The sequence below is a fragment of the Rhinolophus ferrumequinum genome, chromosome 9 (genome assembly GCF_004115265.2).
Source record: "Rhinolophus ferrumequinum isolate MPI-CBG mRhiFer1 chromosome 9, mRhiFer1_v1.p, whole genome shotgun sequence".
Classification (NCBI taxonomy): domain Eukaryota; kingdom Metazoa; phylum Chordata; class Mammalia; order Chiroptera; family Rhinolophidae; genus Rhinolophus; species Rhinolophus ferrumequinum.
The window spans coordinates 349,381-371,015 of NC_046292.1; the positions used below are offsets into that span (position 1 = coordinate 349,381).

Consider the following 21,635-nt stretch of genomic DNA (forward strand, 5'->3'; position numbering starts at 1 on the left):
ATTTGGCTTGCGGCCAGGCCGGCTGTGGGCCTGTGGGGTCTCTTGGGCCCTCGACGCGCCTAGATTAAGGCTGGCCCTGAGCAGCCAAGGGCACAGGGGACAGCAGGCTCCAGCTCTGGAGGCTGGCCTGTGCTCCGTGGGCTGGCTACAAGGGAGGGACACTGGACACCCACTCACATCCCCTCATTCAGCCCCCATTGCCTTTCCCCTGTGGCCTGGCAGCTGGAAGTGGAGCTGAAATTTAACTCAGCTCTGAAAGTGAAGCCTAGATGGTTTCACTTAGCTCAAGAAAAAGGGCATTGCGTTCCTGCAGCACACTGATTTTATGGGGCCGGGGTGGGAATGGGGGCCCAGGGCAGGAGCCTGCACTTCCCACCTGTCTCCCAACACTGGGCCTACGTTAGGGTCAGGCCCTCTGAAAAATGTCTGCCGTTCCTGAGGACGGAGCTGGAGAACCAGGTAGACCTGGCTGAGTCCGGGGGGTGGAGTGGACGCAGCCTTTGTTGTGGTCAGCCCAGCAGCCTGGGGGGAATCAGTACAGGCACCCCCCCGCCCCCCTGCAGCCTCTGTGGGTGGAAAGTGCCGGAAAACCTGAGGAGCTGCTCTGGCTGGCTCTCTAGGCTCAGGTGCCACCTGTGCAGGGGACAGACAAGGGACAGGATGGAGAACAGGACGCCTCAGTCTCCCCAGGGCAGGGTGCCAGGGTCTCTCATCTCCATGCAGGGACCCCAGGTATGGGCCCCCACTTCCTCGACCCCTGCACTCTGAATACCCTTGTCCTGGGGGTCCTTCCAAAGACTGGCTTGTCCCTGGCAGGCACCTGGGGACTGTCATCCTCCTTTCTAAGTGTGGGGGTTGTTGACCCATCTGCTCTGGGCTTGGACACCAGACCAGTGGGCACACAAGCCACAGAGACCACCAGGCACAGGCTGGGCAGGGCTACCCCTCTCACCCCTCCTGCAGGCCCAGCACCACCTCGCCCTTGGACCTCGTGGCCAGCGGTGGCCAGAACCCCAGGGCCCCGGAGCAGAGGGGCAGGCAGACAGCCCCATCTGTGACCCAGCTGGTGAGGCAGCGCAGCGAGTGGTGGGGGGCCCTGGGCCCTCGGGACACCTGCCCTGCTCGGTGGGGAGGGGGAGGGAGCCCCCAGGTGCCATCCTGCCTCCGGAGCCAGGGCCTGCTCCGTCCTCATCCCAATACCCTTCCTCATCCTTGATGAGGGCAAGAGGGGCTGGGCAGCATAGCCGTTGGGGCCGTGTCAAGGGGTAGAGCCCCACCATCCAGCCACAGCAGCCCCACCGGCCTCAGATACACGGTCACGGGGACCCCTGAGGTCATGCCTTTCCCTAGCACTGCCCAGAGGGAGGGTCCTGTCCTGACACTGACCCATGAGGCGCCATCTTCCTGTGGGCAGGACACCCTGGCCTCCCCATCAGGTACCCACCCCATGCACAGAGCTGGTGGCCCCATCGGGCAGGGACGTCACCCTGTGGTCTGGGGCACCAGGGACTTCTGGGTACTGCAGCCCAGCCTTCTCCAGGCTGAGCCTCCACAGATGGGACCTTCCTGGTGCTATGGCCTCAGGCACTTGGGGCCCTCTCTTGCGCCCCTGCCCCTCCCAGGCTCCTCCTCACCGCAGTGCCCTAAGAGAACGTGTGTCTGCCTCAGGCTGCTGAGTGCCCCCACATCGAGTCCCTTCTTGACCCCAGCCCGGGCGGCCCCCACACCCACTTCGGGGCGGCCATCGCCATCTTACTGGGCAGCATTGGATGGTGTCTGGTCTCTAATACTGCCTGGTAATGATGACGGCGGGGCCCTGCACGCAGCGATGGGGCCGCCCCCCACCCCAGCCTGAGCCCCCAGACCCCTCTCTCCCCATGCAGGCCCCACGCATGTCCCCACCCTGTCCTACCTGGTGGCTTCTGGGTGGGGCTATGGGGCAGAAAGTTAACCTTTGGGCAGGCCCCTTCTCCAGCCCCCCAGAATGAAAGGCTTTCTGCAGCTGCACTGAGCGCTCCCCCCCAAGACAGTGATCCAGGATTGGGACACTCAGGTATCCGTCCCCACCCACGGGGCCTGAACAGGTACTGCATCACACCTGGTCGTGTGGGCGGGGCAGAACCACAGCAAAGGCTCTGAGTGGGTATTCAGTTTGGCCTGGACCTGGCAGTAGGCCCGGGGGTGGCAGGCGAGGTCCAGGCCCCACATCCTTGCTCTAGACAAAGCAGGAGGAGTGTGCAGGCCTCCCGCCTCAGGTCCTCCTGCCCAAGGGCAGGTGCCACATGTCCCTCCCGCATCCTCGGGCCGAGGTGCACCTGGGCCTCTGTGGGCATCTTACCGGACAGTGCTGGATTTCTCGGCTCGACTCTAACACTGTCTGGTAACGATGTTCAAAGGTGACCCACCGCTCGCTGCCAGGAAGCGGCCCGAGGTCTCACCATCCAGAGTCCCAGACTCCAGAGCGGGGCTGGCTGTGGGGTGGGCAGACGGCCTGTCTCAACCCAGCCCACCAAGGGGGCCTTGGCCTGCCTTGGGTACACACCCCCATCTTCCTGCTACACTGGGGACACAGGACAGGGTCTCCATGCTCTATCTCCCCCAGCTCCATCCCAGCTGGGCTCTCACAGTGACCTGACCCCCAGGAGAGACCATTTAGGGCCAGGACACTGAGACTGGAGCAGGGCCGTCCTGAACGTCAGCCTCGTCCTGGGAGCCTGAAGCGTGCCCCCAGCACACCGCCAGCCTGCCCGCCCCCGAGGCCTTTCCCCAGAATTGGACGTCAGGCCACACAGGGAAATGCACTTTGTGCCTGGTACACAGTTGGCAACAGGCTGCTCCACCTTCCTTTCCCAGCCCTTCCCGTCCAGCACGCAGGGGCAGGTGTCCACTGTGACCGTCCTAAGGCACCCCAGCCACACTCACCATTGGGAGCTGGCCTTGCCCTGAGCGGCCCCAATCAAGTGAGGTCCACAGTGGGCATGGGCCTCTCCCACACTAGGGCTCTTACTCTGAAAGGGGGGTGCGCTCCCTCTGTCCACAGGGGACACAGGAAGGACACAGGTGTGTTCAGGTGCCCCTGCCCGGACCTGCAGTGGACGTTCCGTGCTGTTTCCCTGACAAGGACAGTCTCCCCCCTCCAAGCCCACACCATGTCACAGCCGAGAACGGGAACATTGTCTGAAATTCCAAGGCCAGGATGGCCCTTGGTTTTATGTTTTTGACCTGAAGCGAGGACTCCAGCTCCCAGACCTGCCGGGCCAACATGCACAGGGGCGGCCTTCTGGGCCCTGGGAGCCCCACCCTGCACGGGGCCCCAGGGTCTCTGGGGGAGGAGGGTCTGCTTCTGGCCCCACTGTTACTTATTAACTGAGCACTGACTCAGGGTCAAGTGCAAGGGAACCAGATGCCCCAGCTGCACCCACAAACACATGTGCCTGGGGCTGCATGCTGGGATCGGGTCTGGGGCAAGGTGGGTCCTGAGAGCTTCCAGCCAGACACCAGGCCACGGGGCCCCTGGCCTCTGCAGACTCAGGAGGGCCCAGAGGTCTTGCCGCCCAGCTGAACCCCCATCCCTCCGGGCGCGGCAGGACAGGTGGTGGGAGAAGCTGCCCCTGGGCCCTCCTGGAAGGGCCCCCAGACTCGAGGCCGCCTGTACTGCAGCCTGCGATGGGCGTCTTACCAGACACGGTTAGACCTGGGTCCTTCTGTCTAATACTGTCTGGTAATGCCGTTCATCCACGGCCTGGTCGCCGCCGGAGGGGCCCCTCACCGGACAGCAGGTGGGGGACAGCAGGTGGGGACCAGCAATGGCCCTGAGCCAGGTGCTGCATGCCTTGAGTCCTCCCAGGGCTCAGGCCACGCTGGGACTTTCCCAGCCCCCAAGACCCTGACTGGGCGAGCCCTTTGACCTCGTGGTGGGTTCTCTCTCGCAGCCATAATGGATTGTTGGCGTAATAAAGGTGTGAGGCTCAAAGCAGCTGGCTTCTGTTTATCTCAAGTGCACAGGTGGTGGGGCTGTCAGGGCACAGCCCACCCCCACAGCAGCCCCGAGGGCCCCACACTGAGGGTCTGCCAACAGATGGTGCAGCCACAATGCTGCTGGCACTGCCATTGGGCCAGAAGAGATGGGGGTGCAGTCAGTCCCACCCCGAGCCCTCTCCAGTGAGGTGACCTCATCCTTCACCCCCCACCTATACCAGGGAGGGGGTCCTCAGGACAAGATGGAAGCAGGCCCAGACCCTCAAGCCCCCACCCTAGGATGGGGAAGAGTACCCGTGGCCAGGAGTGCCACCAGAGAGCCCCAGGCTATCCCCTCCCCACCCTCAGCCTAGAGCAAAAAGCTCAGGGGAGGGAGGGGTGAGATGGGCAGGGTTGCAGCCACCTCTCCTTCCCTCTACGGGTCTCAGCTCAGGGGCCCCATTGGGTCTTGGGCAGTCAGGAAAGGGGCGTTGTCCAGATGCCATGAAGCCCCCTCACCCTTCACCCCACACTATACTTTGGCCTGCCACCCACCTGCTCTATTCTGCTCTCCTCAGGACAGGCTAACTGCCATGTCCTCTGTGTAAAGCTGTCCCTAGAACCAAACTTCTGGTGCTGACCCCACCCCCAGCCTCACGGCTGCCCCCTAAAGCCCCTCCCTTCCCCTGAGAGTTCTGAGCAGGTCTCAGGGTCCTGATCCACAGCTTTGCAAAGGACCCACTAAGATCAGAGCCTCAGACTCTGCATAAGCGCGAGTGCTCTGGGGCTGGAGTTGGGCTGCAGGGGTGTCCCCGGCCTTCCCTCATTCGTCTCTCCCTCCCTCCCTGAGTCTTTCCTAAACACACTGCACAGCAGTTGTAGAGCAGGAGGAAGGCAGGGGGAGAGGCAGGGCACCCCAGGAAGGCCTGTCTGAGCAGGTGACCAAGGGGGGACCGTGCAGATACCTGTAGGAGCCAAGCTCAGAGGCCCAGAGGCCAGAGGCTGCCTGGGACCAGCAAAGGGGGTTTCCTGGTCCAGCGTCCAGGAGGCTTGGCCTGGCTCCAGCAAAGGTGCCAGCTCCCCATGGGGCCACAGCCTGACCTGCCTGGGAGGTCACTGCTGCAGGAGGGGTGCTGGGCCTTTCCCAGCTCAGAGGGGGGCTCCTGCTCCAGCATACACATGGCCAGGAGGCCCCTCCTAGCTGCCCTGTGGCTGCGTCTGCCGTGGGGACGTGGACGCCCAGCCCACATGCGCAGTGATGAAAGGCTGGGCGGCACTGCGCCGTCCAGTTTTTCGGGTTATGAGGCAGTTTTCAAGTTTGAGCTCAGTGTCACTGCACGCAGGGGGCCGCCTCCCCAAAACCTGAGAGGAGCCAGCAGGGGCGGGGGAGGGTGCCCAAGGAAGGTCTCTCTGAGCAGGTGACTCGGGGGGACCATGCAGACATTTGGTGCTAGGCTGGCCCTGGAGCCTGGGAGCCTCCAAGGAGTCCGGGCCCCAAGAAGTGACGTAGGAGGGGGCACGGGCTCCCAAGGCAGGCCAGCCGCTGCATTCCGAGGGTTGGTGCTTAGGCCAAGGGGACGAGGAGCGGCCTGCAGGTCATCAGGGGCCACAGTGACCCCCACTGTTGCACCCAGAAGCCCCAGGCTGGAGGGTCACCAGCTCCCAAGGTCAGGATGCCCCAACCACTCAATGTAGGGCTTGGCCACTGCTCTCCACCCCTCTTCCCCCTCCAGGCTAACCTACGGCTACCACAGGGCAGAGCGGGTTTCAGACCCCAGCCCAGCAGGACTGACCCCTGAAGGCCCCTAGCACCAGGTACAGGCAGGCATGGAGCTTCGGGGTGCAGCTGCCTCTGTGTGGGGTCAGAGAGGCCTCCATGTAGTGGGGGTGCCACTTGGGACCCTCAAAAGTGAGGAGGGCTTTAAGAGGTGTATGCATCCTCTAGTGCCACCAAGCAAATGCCCCAGACTGGGGGGCCTGGAACAGCAGAAATGCATGCTCACAGCTCAGGAGGGGGTCAGAGACGGAGCTGCGGTGGAGGGCGCCCCCTCCAGAGGCTCTGGGGGAGGGTCCTTCCTGCTTGTCTCAGCCTCTGGGGCTATAGGCGTCCCTGGGCTGGTGGCTGCATCCCTCCCACCTCTGCCCCCTCTTCACGTGGCTTCTCCCATGTATCTGCTTCTGTCCCTCTGCCTCCCTCTTATGAGGACACTGGTCACTGGACTTAGAGCCCCAGATAATCCAGGAGGACTCCGTCTCGAGATCCTTAATCACATCTGCAAAGACCCTCTTCCCAAGTGAGGTCACATGTGCAGTTCCAGGGCTTAGGGTGTGGGCACACGTTTTGAGGTCCCCATTCAGCCCTACAAGAAGCAAGTAAAGGCACTCAAAACCGACACCCTTGTGACCCACAGAGGCTCTGGAGGGGCCTCGGGCAGCAGAGGTACAACCCTGGGTGTGAGCACCCCCACCCTTGGGGGAGCCCCACTGTTTTGTGGGGACCCCACGTGCTGGGGCTATGGTGAGGGAACTGAAAGGTAGCACTGAAGCACAGTGAACACAGAGAACGTCATGGGCTTGGGTCTGGGTCTGGGCATGGATTTGGGACTCTTGAGAGACTCAGAGATGATCCTGGAGAGAATGGAGGGCCCAGTTCCCCCCACCTGGTCCTAGTTCCTCCCCACCTGCTCGCGTCTGGGCCACTGGGTCCCAGGTTGCTGGGAAGCGGTTGCTGGGAGACGGTTGCCAGGTCACCACTGTTGTTTCCCAGGCAGAGGGCTCACACCAGCTTGTAGGGCAGGAGAGGGGCAGGTGGGCCAACAGTGGGGGTCCTAGCTGGGCATGAGGGAGCGCCTGTTGTCCTGTGCCCCCGCCCGGCCACCAGGGACCCTGCGGGTCAGCTCAGGACACTGCCCAGGAGCAGAAAGGAGCCGAGGGAGAGGAGGACAGGGGGAGGACCCATGTCCCCAGGACCACGGCGGGAGGGGCACAAACCCCCAGGCCTGGTGGCAGAGAAGGGTGTGCCCCCTGGGGGAGGCAGCCCCCCAGGGCGAGCTCCTTTGCCCAGGACCAAGTCTGTCTCCCAGATCCGATCCCCGGAAGGGCGGCCTCTTGACACGTGTGGGGACCTACGTCCCTACAGACAGCTCTCCCCTGGCCAAGAGGCACCAGTCCGTCAAACAATGTCAGCACCTCCATGGCATCCCATGATGCTAAACATGTATTTTGGGGGACAGTGTGTGGCAGAACACTGACGACTTCTTGTTGTCTTGGACATTTCCTTCAGGTTCACGAGGGCCTTTCATGCATCACACCTGGGTCCTGATTCCCGCCGGTCGCTTTACCTGACCAGGTAAAAAGTTTATTATTTCAAAGTTTATTATGGAGTTCAGTTTTTCACTTAAAGCCCTCCTCGCGCTGTGCGGACACGCTGTCCGTGGCCGTCCACCATGGCCGGCCAGCACACTCGTGCCTTGGGCCCTCCCCCTGCACCCACCTGCATTTGGAATGATATTCTTCAGACGCTCTAAAAAATGCTCACCAGGCAAAGGGCGAAGGGAGAAAGGAGCAGGGACCCTGGCTGCCACCCAGTGCCCCATCCCACCCTTAAGCTCCTGCCGCCATGGGACACTGCCCCTCCCCACAGGGCTTGCCCAGGGCCTTTGTTTTGTTTTTTTTTTTAATCTTTGTTAATTTGAATGACAAGATAACTCATGGCCTTATTCTTTGTGAAAGTAATAAGTACACAGTTCAAAAAGCTGCAGAGAGGTACAAGGCTTATAATGAAAAGCAGCGTCCCCGTGCATGTGGCCACCTCCCCACAGCCCACACTCCGTGACAGAGGTTGCCCGTGGACCACAGCGGGCTAGCACAGCACTGCAGATAACGCCCACGCCCAGCCAGCCCCAGGGACCCAGGCCTGGTTCTGCATTTGCTTGTTTTTCTGCCAGTGGCTGTGTGTCCTCTCCATCGTCACTGCTAGCCCGCTGCGTGCCTAAATAGCTACGCCCACCTCACAGGTGAGGTATGGGACAACAGACATTAGGAGTCCCCGAGGGTCCCCTCCACTGTTCCAGAAGCGGGTCCTCAGGATGCCACGTTAACTCCACCTCCCTCCTGTTCCCAGCTTTGTGTTCTCTTTTTCTGGGCCGTTGCCTGGCCTTGAACTGCTGACCTGTGTGTTGCATTTCTAATTTCCAAGAGCTCTGAGCAGGGCGCCTGGCCTCCCAGGGGTGAGGCATATCCTACCCCCACCCCAGTGTGCTCTGGGCGTGTTTCCTTTGGCTTCTGTGCCACCCCGATGTCCCCCCTCCTCTTCCTCTGTGCATGTGTGACCATGTCTGTGCATGCATCTGCGTGTTCGTGACCGTCTGTGTGTATATCTGTGTATCTGTGTCTCTGAGTATCTGTGTCGACCTCTCGCTCACACCTGGGGGGACTCCCTCAGATGCCTGCTGACAGTGCTGTGGGAAGGTATTGGATGTCAGCATCTTGGGGCAACCCCTATCCTCAGCAGGACTCCTTGGACCTGCTGTCGGGTGCTGGGAACCACGTGCGAAGGGGCTGGGGTGTCCCAGGCATGTGGACATTGGCGTGTGCACACACAGGCCTTCGGGGGCTCCAGCCCAAATACTCAGCCTCTTCCAAGGAGCCCTCCCTTTCTGGCTGGGGTGGGGCTGGAGGGGGCGGGGCTGGAGGAAACAGGGCTCAGCCTGCGAGCTGGCTCCTGGATCTTCTTCTACTGTCCTGACGTCAGCTGAATGAGACTAAGACCTTGCTCTCTGGTCAACATTCTCTGTCGATCAGCTGGTTGGTTTGCAGTGATTGTCCCCTTTGGAGAATGACACCTCCTCCGTCCTGCCAGCTCCCCATGTGCTTCCCTCTCCACTGCTTGTGTTTTCAATCCTTTGATCCTCACCTCCTAAGCAGTCCCAAACCTGGAAGGACCCTTGAAAGGAAGGCTAAAACTCCCCCCAAATGCTCCTGAGTTGGCCACAGGGGAAAAGGGACTCAAACAAGGCAGCCACCTGGGGCAGAGCAGGGCAGCCACGAGGACCTGCGGTCCCTCAGAAACTGGGCCCCTCCTGACCTGAGGGCCTCATGGTGTCCCTCCTTACAGCTGGCACGTCAGCCACGGAGCACAGCGACGCCAGACAGACAGTCCCTACAGGGGCGGCCTCGCCTGGGACAGGCAGGATGCAGAGACGGCCCTGCCTCCACCCAGGAGGGGCACTAGGCCCTACGGTCACCAGGGAGACAGGAGCCTGCCGCCAGTGGAAACCCTTATCCAAGACCACAGGAGGCGCCCCTTCCCTGGCAGAGTGGGCCTGACTGTGCGCCAGGTCCCAAGGCTAGGACCACGGACTGTCCGAAGGTCCCGCAGAGGGGTAGGGCCAGCGTCTGACGCCCCCAAGCCTGGGGGCCAAAGCCACACCCACTTCACCCACCGTCGGGGACTGCCTACTCGAACCCAGGTCAGCACCAAGAGAGGCAAGCGGTCAAGGATGGCAGGGTTCCAGCGGACCCGCCCGCGGGTGCCAGGTGAATGCAGCGTGGGGACGTACTCCACCCCCTAGGCTAGGGCTTCCCCGAGGACAAGCACCCCATCCCAGGGAAGGTGTTCACGGGGGGTGGGGTGGGTACACACAGCCAACCCTGGGAGAGGGGCCCCATGGGAAAAGAACTGGGGTGTGAGAAGGCACTGGGAGGGGACACTGCCACTGTCCTCAGTCTGGCTGGCACCCTGCCTGCCCCAGCACCCAGCCCGGCCTGACATGGGTCACCCATGATGTCATTATGGACATTGTGACGCCCACCCTCCTGGGCACATACCTGCACCATATGTGCCCCCAGCGCCAGCCTCACATTCTGCCCCCTCCCCTGCACGGAGCCCTGACCCTGCCCACTGCAAGGCTGGTGCTGGATGCTGGCAACTGTCCCTGGTCTCCTAGGAGGCGTGACAGGCCCAGGCCCCCTGGTCAGGCCTGAGCCAGGGATGAGATATGCCGAGAGGGCTGAGGGAACCGCTTGGGGGCCGCTAGAAATGGGCGGGACATGGTTGACTAGTCTGGGGCCCCCTGGGACTGGGCTCTGGCCAGATTCTGAGTGGGTGCTGCCCCAGCCACCCCCTCAGACCCCACCCCATTCACAGGCTTGGCCCATGAGAGATCGATGGGGAGCAGCCGAGCAGAGGGGTTCCTGCATCAGCTAAGCCAGCTGGACCAAGATGCAGGTGTGCTCCAGCAGGGGCCGGGAGGGGCGGGAAAGCCTCTGGCCAGGCCACAGCCTCTGACCATCCACCTATCTGCAGACCTCCTGGACGACGAGGCTGTGGCTGCCAGGCCCCAGGCCACCCTCCTGGAGAGGCACCTGCTGGGTGGGGAGAAGCAGGCGCCCAGCACGGGGGGCGGCCCCTTCTTCTACATCGGAGGCACTAATGGCGCCTCAATGTGAGTGGGGCCCGAGGCCAGGCCCAGCCCCTCCGCCCCCAGGGCCTAACCCAGCCTTGGCTCTGCTCCCTGGGGTTGTCTGTCCCCTCCCGGGCATGCACACCCTTCCCAGAGTCACGGACGCCCCTGCCCCACAGAGTCAGCTCCTACTGCAAGAGCAAGGGCTGGCAGCGTATCCAGGACGGCCAGCGGGAGGATTACACGCTCAAGTGGTGTGAGGTCAAGTGCCGGGACAGCTACTGCAGCTTCCGGGAAGGTAGCAGGAGGGCCAGGGTCTCCGGCCTCCTGGGGAGGCCGTGTTGGCCGGGTGGCAGGGGCCCGGCAGGGTCTGTTGCAATGCTGCCCAGGGCCTGCCCTGTCGTGCCAGGCAACCAGCTGCTGTACCAGCTTCCCAACAACAAACTCCTCACCACCAAGATCGGGCTGCTCTGCGCCCTGCGGGAGTACTCGCGCGTCACCAACAAGATCCACAAGGTGGCGCTGTGCGCCCAGACCAAGTAAGCCGGGCCTGCCCGCCCACCACACCCCCATCCACCCATTAAAGCAACAGCACCACTCCACCCGCCAGCCAGCCCACTCCACTAACCCACCGTCCCCCTCCCCTCGGCGGTACACCCACACATCAGACAAGTCAGTCATTCACTGGCCCTGACCGCCCTCCATGGAAACTGTCCACCCACCCATTTTTGGACCGATCAAGCACTCACAGTCTGTCTCCAGCCCAAACACCTGTCACCTATTCCAATCACCTACCCCCACAGCCCACGCAGCGTCCTTACACAGCCACCCCAGAGCCATCCACTGGTGCCCCTCATCTAGTCAATTCATGGCCCAGCACACCCACTGCGGTCCAGCCCCTCCCTGTCCCCACAGATCCTTCCACATACAGTGTCCATCGGCGACCGTCCACCCACCCAGCGATGCCTAGGCCACTTGGCGTGTCCATCTGTCCACGTGTCCATCTTCCACTCATTTGGCCAACCATTTACACATCTGCCCACCCACCCAACCAACCGTCCACCCCCACCAGGCAGGCAGCTCACCCCCGCCTGGTCACCCAGGACACCATCTTTACATCAGCGCGTGCAGGCACCCACCTCCTCCCCAAGTTTCTATCAGCAGCTCTCCCCTCCTCCCCTCCAAGCGACTGTGTATCTACCTGCCCATCCATCCAAAATCCATGTGTCCAACCCCCCACCTATCACCTCAAAACCGCCACCCACTCCCCACCTCTCCAGACCCCCACCCATCCACTCTCCACACACCACTGAGTGGACACTCAGGCCAGGCCGTGTCCCTCTGGGGTACAGATCTGGAAAGGATGCGACACCTGTCCTCCAGGAGCTCACGTGGACCAGCCCAGAACGCCTGGGGCCACAGAGGTAGATGCCCTTAGCCCCGCTGGGAGGGGCCATTCTGTCCTAAATTGAAGGATGGCCTGATGGAAGATGAGAAGGGGTTAAAGGGCATCCCAGGCCAGGGGAAAAGGTTTGGACTAGCCCTGGGCTGGGTATTCAGGGATCCGTGCTGACTACTCAGAGCAAGCGAGCACTGCCCTCACCTGGGGACACAACTCTGAAATGACCGCTCACAAATGTCTACGACCTGCAGGTGGGGAAGAAGGGACCGTGGGGGAGGGGCCAGGCTGTGGGGAGGCAGCCTGCAATGTGCAGAGAAGCTAGGTGTGCAAGGAGCCAGAAAAGCCTGCTCTGGCAAGGGGAAAGCTGAAGGGCTGGGGTGTAGAGGAAACCGGGGCCCTTCGAGCCCAACTCGGCGTCCCAGCGGCCACTCTCCCTCCAAGCCTCCCCCCGCCCCCCCCCCCCCCGCCCCAGGTCAGGCCCCTAGAGCAGCGGCCAAGCTTGGCGGGGAGGGAGACAGCCCTCCTTGTGTCCTCCCCACCCCTCCGCTCCCCCAGGATCCTCAAAATGGAAGAATTTTTCCCAGAGACCTACCGTCTGGACATCAGGGATGAGAGAGAGGCTTTTTTCAACCTCTTTGATGGTGCGAGACCGCTGGACGCCAGACCTGGTCTGGGTAGACGGCTTCTGGGTTGGGGCGTGATTAAGGCAGGGCCAGGCCGAGGTGAGGGCGTGGTCAGGAAGGGGAAAAGTGGAGCCAGGTGGGCGAAGTCAGGGCGGGGGTTACGACTGGGCATTAATGCAGGCTGGAGACTGGTAGGGGCGGAGCCATGGCTGGGAGGGCCGTCGGGGCCGTAGCTGGGCGTGGTCATGGCCGAGCGCGGTCCGAGCTGAGGGGTGGTTTGGGGCTGGGGGCGTGGTCATGGTTGGTGGGCGTGATCATGATGTGGGGGCGGAGCCGGGAGCGGTGGGGCGCAGTGGCCTCAGGTGGCGTTCTTTGCAGAGACCCAGATGTGGATCTGCAAGCCCTCCGCCTCCAACCAGGGCAAAGGCATTTTTCTGCTCAGGAACCAGGAGGAAGTCGCCGCCCTCCAGATCAAGATCCAGAGCGTCGAGGACGACCCCGTCTACCGCAAGATGCCATTCCGGGCGCCTCAGGCGCGGGTTGTGCAGAGGTGTTGGGCATGGACACCACGAAGGGCGTCGGTGGGGGTGGGGATGATCTTGGGCCCCGCTGGTAGTGCCTGTGAAGGCTCGTGGGGGTCTGGGGCCCACAGAGGACTCCTTGGCCTAGGAAGGCTGCTGTGCCCCAGCTGGTTCTCTTGTTTAGCTAGCAGAGGGGGAGGCGTCACATCCAGTCAGGGTCACAGAGGAGATGGTTCCCTGGGACAGAGGCTCCTGGACATGGGGGTGGGCAGGGAAGCCTGGGCCCTGGCCCTCTGTCCCACAGGAAGCTCACCCTTGGCAGGTCTCCCTACCACCAGTCTCTCCCCTGTCTCCTGCCCAGGCAGCCACAGCCTTCAGGTCTGCAGCCAGAGCTGACTGTCCCTCCGTTGATCCCTCTGCCTCTGGATGGGGTCCATACCTAAGTTTCACCTGAGGGGCACAGTAAGGCCTCAGAAAGGTCCTTTTGAAACTCCCCACCTGCCTGTGTGGACCACACCATGTCACAGCTGCTGTCTGCTGCCCCTCTTCCCCTCCCCCTTTGGCCCTTAGCTGTCCCAAGCTGCTGCCTGCAGCTTCTGAGTCTGTAGTTCTATAGCTCCCTCCACCTGGGATGACCCCTCCTTGCCTCTCCAATGCTACTCACCCGTAAGGCCCAATGTCAGCCCTCCTCCTCCAGGCAGTCCTCCCTGCCCAGGGCCCAGGTGGCTTCCACCCTCCCAGCTCCTAGCAAGAGCTGCAGCCTGAGGCTCCCAGACAACACAGTGGGCTGAGATCTAGCACTTCTCTCACCTGTTCAGGCTCAGAAATGTCTCCCTACCACTGGACACTGCACTCAGCCAGGGGAGGGAACGCACAGGTCACACCTGGGGCAGGTGGTGGCAGTGCTGAGAAACTGGCACCGGTGAGGGCAAAGGGACACAGGCCAGGCTGGCCACGTGCTCAGCCCTCCCATGGCCCCCAGGTACATCCAGAACCCTCTGCTGCTGGACGGGAGGAAGTTTGACGTGCGCTCCTACCTGCTCATTGCCTGTGCCATGCCATACATGGTCTTCTTTGGCCATGGCTATGCTCGCCTCACCCTCAGCCTTTACGATCCCCATTCTAGAGAACTCAGCGGCCACCTGACCAACCAGGTGAGGCCCCTTCTTACCACCTTGGGACAAGATCACTGCTCAGGAACACAGAGTCCAGCTGTAGACACGACTCAGGCCCAGAGGTGGTCCAGGCCCCACGATGGCCTGGGCCTGCAGTCAGCATTACCTCTGACCTTCAGCCATGCAGGGCATCCTGGTGAAATGACGGAGAGCCCTGCACCCCATTCCCTCTGGGTGTGGATGAGGTGGAGGGAGGGGTAGGAGCCTGGGCCAAGGGTCTCCGTAAGGACCTCAGTGGAGAGCCCCTGTGGGCCAGATGTCTCCATGGAAGGTTCTTCATGGGAAGAGTGTAGGCAGAGCCCTCTGTGAGGATTGGCTGAGAAGGACTTGGTGGGAGAAGGTATTGTGGGGGGGGGGTTCTCAACAGCAGGGTCACTGCAGGGTGTCCTAGGGGCGGAGCTTCTGGGTCCTCTGGGGCGATGGTCTCTAGGAGCCACTCTGCCCCCCAGTTCATGCAGAAGAAGAACCCCCTCTATGCGCTGCTGAAGGATGACACAGTGTGGAGCATGGACCACCTCAATCACTACGTCAATGACAAGTTCAGCAAAGCCAAGGGCCTCCCCCGAGACTGGGTCTTCACTACCTTCACGGTCTGTGTGCTCCTCACCCATCCCCGCCTGGGGGGCGGGGCCAAAAGTCAAGACCCCTTAGGGTATATAGGAGGTTGGCAGTGTTTCTGGCTGTACTGGGCTGGGCACAAGGTACATCCCGGGCCATATCCAAGTACTAGGGGTGGGAGGGACCATCTGTACTAAAGAGTGTGTCTCTGGGCTTGAAACTGGGTGGGGGAAGCTGGCCACTGGGAGCTGTCTCCATCTCTCTCTCTTAGATCATTCACATGACATAAAATTCACCATTTTAAAGTGTATAGTTCAGTGGGTTTTAGTATATTCATAAAGTTGTGCAACTATCACCACTATCTAATTCCAGAACAGTTTCATCTTCCCTGAAAGAAACCCAGTACCCATAAGTCATCACTCCCTATTCCCTTCCCCCACTGGAATCATAAAACATGTGGCTTTTCCTGGCTTCTTTCACTTAGTGTAATGTTTTCATGATTCATCTAGGTTGTAGCATGTGTTGGTACTTCATTTCTTTTTATAGAATAGCTGAATACTATTCCATTGTATGGATATGCCACGATTGAATACAATGCTATTTCATTGTATGGATATGCCAACAGTTGATGGACATTTGGGTTGTTTCCACTTTTTGTCTATTATGAATAATTCTGCTGTGAGTGTCCAAGTTTTTGCATAAACGTATATTTTAAATTATCTTGGGTATATACCTAGCACTAGAATTTCAGGGTCATGTGGTAACTCTTACGTTTAACTTTTAGAGGGACTGTCAGACTGTTTTTCATAGTATTTCATATTCCCACCAGCAATGCATGAGGGTGCCAATTTTTCCATATCTTTGCCAACAATTTTTATCTTTCTTTTTTTCAATAGTCATCAAGTGGGTGTGAAGTGGTATTTCATTGTGGGCTTGATTTACATTTCCCTAATGATAATGATATTGAGTATCTTTTTTTGCATTTGTCGGCTCTCTATATCTCTTCTTTAGAAAAATTTCTATTCAAATACCTTGTCAATTCTTCCTTATTAGCGTAAAAAAGCTCTCATATTTCTGGGTGCTAAACCCTTATCAGATTTGTGATCTGCAAATATTTTCTCCTGTTCTGTGAGTTCTTTTTTCACTTTCTTGATACTGTCCTTTTTCGAACAAAACTTTTAAGTTTTGATGAAGTTCAACTTATCTTCTCTTTGGTTATTCTTGTTTTTGAGATCATATTGCCGAATTCAAAGTTGGAAAAACTTATACCAATGTTTTCTTCCAAAAGTTTTATAGTTTAGCTCTTACATTTAGGTCATAGACCCACTTTGAGTTAATTTTTGTATAGGGTGTGAGATAAGAGTCCAACTTCATTTTTTTGCATGTGGACATCCCATGTCCTGGCACCATTTGTCAAAGAGACCGTTCTTGGCACATTGTTGAAAATCAACTGACCAGCTATGTGTGCATTTATTTCTGCACTCTCAATTCTGTTCCACTGGTGTGTTTGTCTACCCTTGAACCAGCATCACACTGTTTTGATGCTGTAGCTTCATTTTACTCATGTGTTGTATGACATTGACATTGATTGATTTTCACATATTGAAGCACTCTTGCATTTCTGGGATAAATCCCATCAGACATGGTGTATTATCCTTTAAATATGCTTCTGGATTTGGTTTGGTACTTCATTGAGTGTTGTGTGTTTTTTATTGTCTACACTCTTAAACAATATTGGTCTATAGTATTCTTTTCTCGTGTTTGTCTGGTTTTGGACATGTTCCCTCCTCTTCTATTTTTGAAGAGTTTGTGAAAATTTAGTGTTAATTCTTTAAATATTTGGAAGAAGTCACCAGTGCGACCACTTGTCCTGGGTTTTTCTATTGAGAAGGATTATTATTATTATTATTATTATTATTATTATTATTATTATTGTTATCTTGTACTTGTTGTTCTAGGTTATTCCGATTTTCTACTTCTTCTTGGCTCAGGGTTATTAGTTTGTCTTTCTAGGAATGTGTCCAGTTCTTCTAAGTTACCTAATTTGTTTAAAATACTATTGTTCTATGAATAATTATCATCCTTGTTATAATCATTTTCATCTTTAGGTAAGGTCTTTCTTTATTGATTTTAGTAATTTGAGTCTTCTTTTCTTTTTTCTTGGTCAATCTAGCTAAAAGTTTGTCAGTTTTGTTGACCTTTTCAATAACCACCTTTTGGTTTCATTGATTTTTTTCTATTGTTTTCTATTTTCTATTCCGTATATGTCCACTTTATAGTCTTTATTCTTTTCTTGTATCTGCTTGCTTTGGGTTTAGTTTTCTCTTCTTTCTCTGGTTTTTATAAGGTTAAAGATTAGGTTATTGACTGGAGATCTTTAGTCAATAAAAAGCAGGAGCTCAATGTAGGCATTTACAGCCATAAGATTCCCTCTGAGCTCGGCTGTCACTGCATGCCAGAAGATTTTGTATTCTGTTTTCATGTTTGTGTGTTGCTTAAGAATGTGTTGTATGATTTCCACATATTTGTGCATTTTCCAATTTTCCTTCTCTTATTAATGCCTATTTCATTCCATCGTGATCAGACAACATACTTTGTATGGTTTCAATCCTTTGAAAATTATTGAAACTTGTTTTATGCCCTAACAAATTTCCATCCTAGAGAATGTTCTGTGTGCACTTGAGAAGAAAGTGTGTTCCGCTCTTGGGTGGAGTATTCTGTAGATGTCTGTTAGGTCTAGTGATTTATAGTGTTGTTCGAGTCTTCTATTGGCTTGTCGATCTTCTGTTTAGATGTTCTATCCATCATTGAAAGTGGAGTACTGATGTCTCCAACTATTATTGTTGAATTATTGATTTCTCCCTTCAGTTCTGTCAGTGTGTGCTTTATTTTGAAGCTCTTCGTTAGGGGCATATATGTTTATCATTATTACATCTTCTTGATTTATCATTAGAAAATGTCCTTCTTTTTCTTAATGTCCTAAATTTTTGTTTTAAAATCTATTTTCTCTGATACTACTATAGCCATTCCAGCTTTCCTTTGGTTACTTTTTTCATGATGTATCTTTTTCCATCATTTTACTTTCAACCTATGTCTTTGAATCTGAAGCCTCACAGATAGCATATCAAGGGGTTTTCATGCATTCTGCCAATCTCTGTCTTTTAACTGGAAAGTTTGATTTACATTTAATATAATTACTGATAAGGTAGAATTTACATCTGCTATTTTGCTATTTGTTTTCTATACGTCATATTGTTTTTGTTTCTCAGTTTCTCCATTACCACCTCCTTTTGTGTTACATAGACGTTTTGTAGTGTACCATCGCTAGTGTCATTTCTTTTACTATATACTTTTGAGTTATTTTCTTATTGCCCTGGGAATCACTATTAACATCTTAATTTATAACTATTTAGTTTGGATTAATACCAAATTAATTTCAATAATATAAAATTTTTTCCTATATAGCTCTGTCCCTCCCTTTATGCTGTTCCTGTCGTAAACTACGGCTTTATACATGTGTGCCCATCAACATAGATTTATAATTATTGTTTTATGCAGTTGTCTTTGAAACCAGATAGAAGACAAAAGCAATCTCCACAAAATACATTAATACTGTCTTTTCTATTTAACTATGTAGTTACCTTCATGGGTGCTCTTTACTTTTCGTTAATTTGAGTTATTGTCTAGCATTCTTCTATTTCAGTCTGAAGGACTGTAGGCCAGTTCTACTAGTGATAATTTTTTTTTTTTTAATCTGGGAATGTCTTAATTTCTCCTTCATTTTTGAAGAGTGGATTTATTGGATATAGAATTCTTGGCTGACAGGTTTTTTTTTCTTGCAGCATTTTGAATGTATCCTCCCACTGCTTTCTGGACTCTATGGTTTCTGTTAATCTTATTGAGGATCCCGTATGATGAGTCACTTCTCTCTGCTGGTTTTAACATTCTCTCTTTGCCTTTTGTCTTTTGAAAGTTTGCTTATGATGTGGTGGATCTCTTTGAGTTTATTCCATTTGGAGCTCATTGACCTTGGATGTATAGATTGTTTTTCATCAAATTTGGGAAGTTTTCTGTCATTATTTCTTCAGATATTCTTCCTGCCTCTTTCTCTCCTCTCCTTCCAGGACTCCAGGTCTACTTGGTGTACCTCACAGGTCTCTGTAGGTTTGCTTATTCTTCTTCCTTCCTTCTTTCTGTTCCTCAGGCTGGATATAATCTCAACTGACCTATCTTCAAACAATTCAAATCTACTGTTGAGTCAGCTCCTCCAGTGAATTTTAAATTTCAGTTATTATACTTTTCAACTCCAGAATTTCTATTTTATTCCCTTTTATAATTTATATCTCTTCACTGATATTCTCTATTTGGTAAGACACCACAACAACCACCCCAGAAACCCCCATCCCACATGTTTGTTGCTTAATATGCTGTGCAAAGTGTATGATGATCTATGTATCACACTTGTTGTCTATCTCTCCTGCTACAAGCGATCTGCTCAAGGGTGTATTCCTCCAACGTTCTCTTCACTCTTGTACTCTAGCACCTGCCATGCAATAGGAGCTATGGGGCGGGGGGCACAGGGAGGAATGCAGGTGGGGACACAGATGGGAGTGCAGGTGGGGGCACAGGTGAGATTTTAGGTACAGCACAGGTGAGGGATGTGGCTGTTTAGGCCAGGGAGGTATCGTCAGGGTCTACAGGTGACACCCAGTCACCTCCCCCCTGCCCCACCTACAGAAGCGGATGCAACAGATCATGGTCCACTGCTTCCTGGCCGTCAAGTCCAAGCTGGAGTGCAAGCTGGGCTACTTTGACCTCATTGGCTGTGACTTCTTGATCGATGAGAACTTCAAGGTGCTGTTGAGGCATCCCAGGGCGGTGGGTGGGGCCTGACAGGCAGGGGAATCTGTATACACCCTGACCACCCAGGCAGGCCCCTTGGGGTGGACTCTGCAGTCAGACCTCTCCACGCCCTGGGAGTTAGGGGGTGTCCATAAGGCTTCGCTCCTCCTGCAGCTAGGACCAGACCCTCAGACCCTTAGAGTCTCTGCCTCCTGTGCAAATGTGGGATGTGAGGCCATAGAAAAGAAGCCACCTGCCCAGGGTCACCTGGCCTAACAGGGACCTCAGCCTCCTACTGGCCAAGTGGTGGGTGGGGAAGGATGCTAACCAGTGTCCGGCCCAGGTGTGGCTGCTGGAGATGAACTCCAACCCTGCCCTGCATACCAACTGTGAGGTCCTGAAGGAGGTGATTCCGGCGGTGGTGGTGGAGACACTGGGTGAGGCCCCTGCACTGCCCCCCTGCCTGCCCAGCCTTAGATCTGCCGTCCCACCTTCTCCCGCCACTACCCCCTTCAGACGCCCACAAATCTAGCTCTCCAGCCTCTGAAGGGTCTGCATGGCAACCCCACCCTCAGCTCTGGCCTCCCCCCTGAGACAGGAGCCCACCCCTCATCATTCCCTCACTTTTTCCTCTGCCCCTCCCATCCCCTGCCAGTGCCCCCCACTCACCCACTTCCACTCCTATCCCCAGACCTGGCGCTTGAGACTTTCCAGAAGAGCTTGCGTAGCCAGAAGATGCTGCCACTGCTGTCGCAGCGACGCTTCGTGCTGTTACACAATGGCGAGGCAGATGTGTGGCCGTGCCTGGCGGGTTCCCGTCATGTCCCCCGCCTGCCGCCAACCCGGCCAGCCCGCGAATCCAGGTCTCCCGAGTCACCTTTGCTCCACGCAGCACACAGACCAGGCGCGCGCAGGCCCACGTCACCCCGGGGCCCCAGTGGTGCGCCCGGGCGGGCCCGCTCTATGCAGGGACACCCCCGGCCACCTGGCCCAGACCGTGCCCAGGGTGGCGAGCCTGAGACCGGGGACACTGAGCAGCCGCGAGAGGGCAGCAGTGACCCGGCGTGGGTGCCTTCCTCGAGACAGGCGGAGGGGGACCACCGCAAGGAGCGCAAGAGCACGGGCCACCACGGCTCCTAGTGGCCAGCCACCAGAGCCCTCTCCGGGACCCATAAAGGCTACTTTGTTACAGATGCAGCCTCCACAGCTGGTCAAGTGGGCCTGCCACCTGGAACGCTGCTCTGGAGTTTCCGTGGACCCTGACGCCCTTCCCTTGGCCCCACCTGCCTCCTCCTCTGCTGGGACCTGTCCTTGGGAGGAATATAGGGTTGACGGATGGGGGTGGGTCTGTCCTGCAGGAAGGGGAGATGAACCCCCTACTCTGGAGGCTGTCTCCATCGTGGGAACCCACCCGCTCCTGGGTTCCCTGTGTCCCTCATCGACTGGACCCTCCTGCAGTGTCACCACCCATGTGCCCCTACCATTTGGCTCTGAGATGCCCAGGAAAGGCGTCTGGTATCCCCATGGGTCCCCAAAGGAGGGCTGCCTCAACTCCAGATTGTTCCTCAGACTCCCCAGTCCTTCCCCCCACTTCCATCTCAGGCAGAGCTCCTGTCAAGGCCTTCCGGGCACCAGGGCCCTGTGCCCTGCACCCCTGCACCGTCCCAATGGCTTGAGCTTCCCAGCAGTCTGGGTGCTACAGAGGCCTGGAGGACCTAGGCCGAGAGTGACAAGCACACAAACCAGCACCAGCCCCACCCTGCCCATTCCCTATCTGACCTCAGCACTGGCTCCCCACAGGCCCATGCCCAAGGTTTCGGGGTGACTCGGAGCATCAGATGTGCCCAGGGCCAGCCATGTCTCACACTCTACCCCTGCCCGTCACCCACCCCAGTCCAAAGCCAGGGTCCATCAGCTTGCACGTCCTCCCCCTCACGTGCCTGGCTTCCCCTCTCCCAATGGACACCGCCAAGTCACAGATGCTCTGACCCGAATCCACCCCAGACATCAGTGGGCTCTGCCACAGGTGGGAGAGGCTGCCGGGTCCCCTTCTGTGCTCTGTGTTGGAGCTGGCAGGATGAGAGGCACCAGTAGCCCTCCCCGCTGGCCACACCACGGCTCCAGCGGAAAGACAGCACCATTCCTAGGGATGT

At 56.7% G+C, this 21,635-nt stretch overlaps 1 protein-coding gene across 1 annotated transcript in view; it reads left to right on the forward strand.

The window, feature by feature from the left end:
- Positions 1-21,363, forward strand: part of TTLL10 (tubulin tyrosine ligase like 10) — a 49,155-nt gene extending 27,792 nt beyond the window's left edge. Inside the window, exons 3-16 of the mRNA XM_033113674.1 lie at positions 7,241-7,306; positions 9,074-9,495; positions 10,106-10,186; positions 10,265-10,403; positions 10,541-10,659; positions 10,771-10,900; positions 11,714-11,785; positions 12,319-12,404; positions 12,765-12,936; positions 13,890-14,061; positions 14,532-14,672; positions 19,378-19,494; positions 19,826-19,919; positions 20,174-21,363. Coding sequence (XP_032969565.1) covers positions 7,241-7,306; positions 9,074-9,495; positions 10,106-10,186; positions 10,265-10,403; positions 10,541-10,659; positions 10,771-10,900; positions 11,714-11,785; positions 12,319-12,404; positions 12,765-12,936; positions 13,890-14,061; positions 14,532-14,672; positions 19,378-19,494; positions 19,826-19,919; positions 20,174-20,622 — 2,260 coding nt within the window. The 3' untranslated portion in view covers positions 20,623-21,363. The remainder of the gene's footprint in view (positions 1-7,240; positions 7,307-9,073; positions 9,496-10,105; positions 10,187-10,264; positions 10,404-10,540; positions 10,660-10,770; positions 10,901-11,713; positions 11,786-12,318; positions 12,405-12,764; positions 12,937-13,889; positions 14,062-14,531; positions 14,673-19,377; positions 19,495-19,825; positions 19,920-20,173) is intronic.
- The last annotated feature ends 272 nt before the right edge of the window (positions 21,364-21,635 follow it).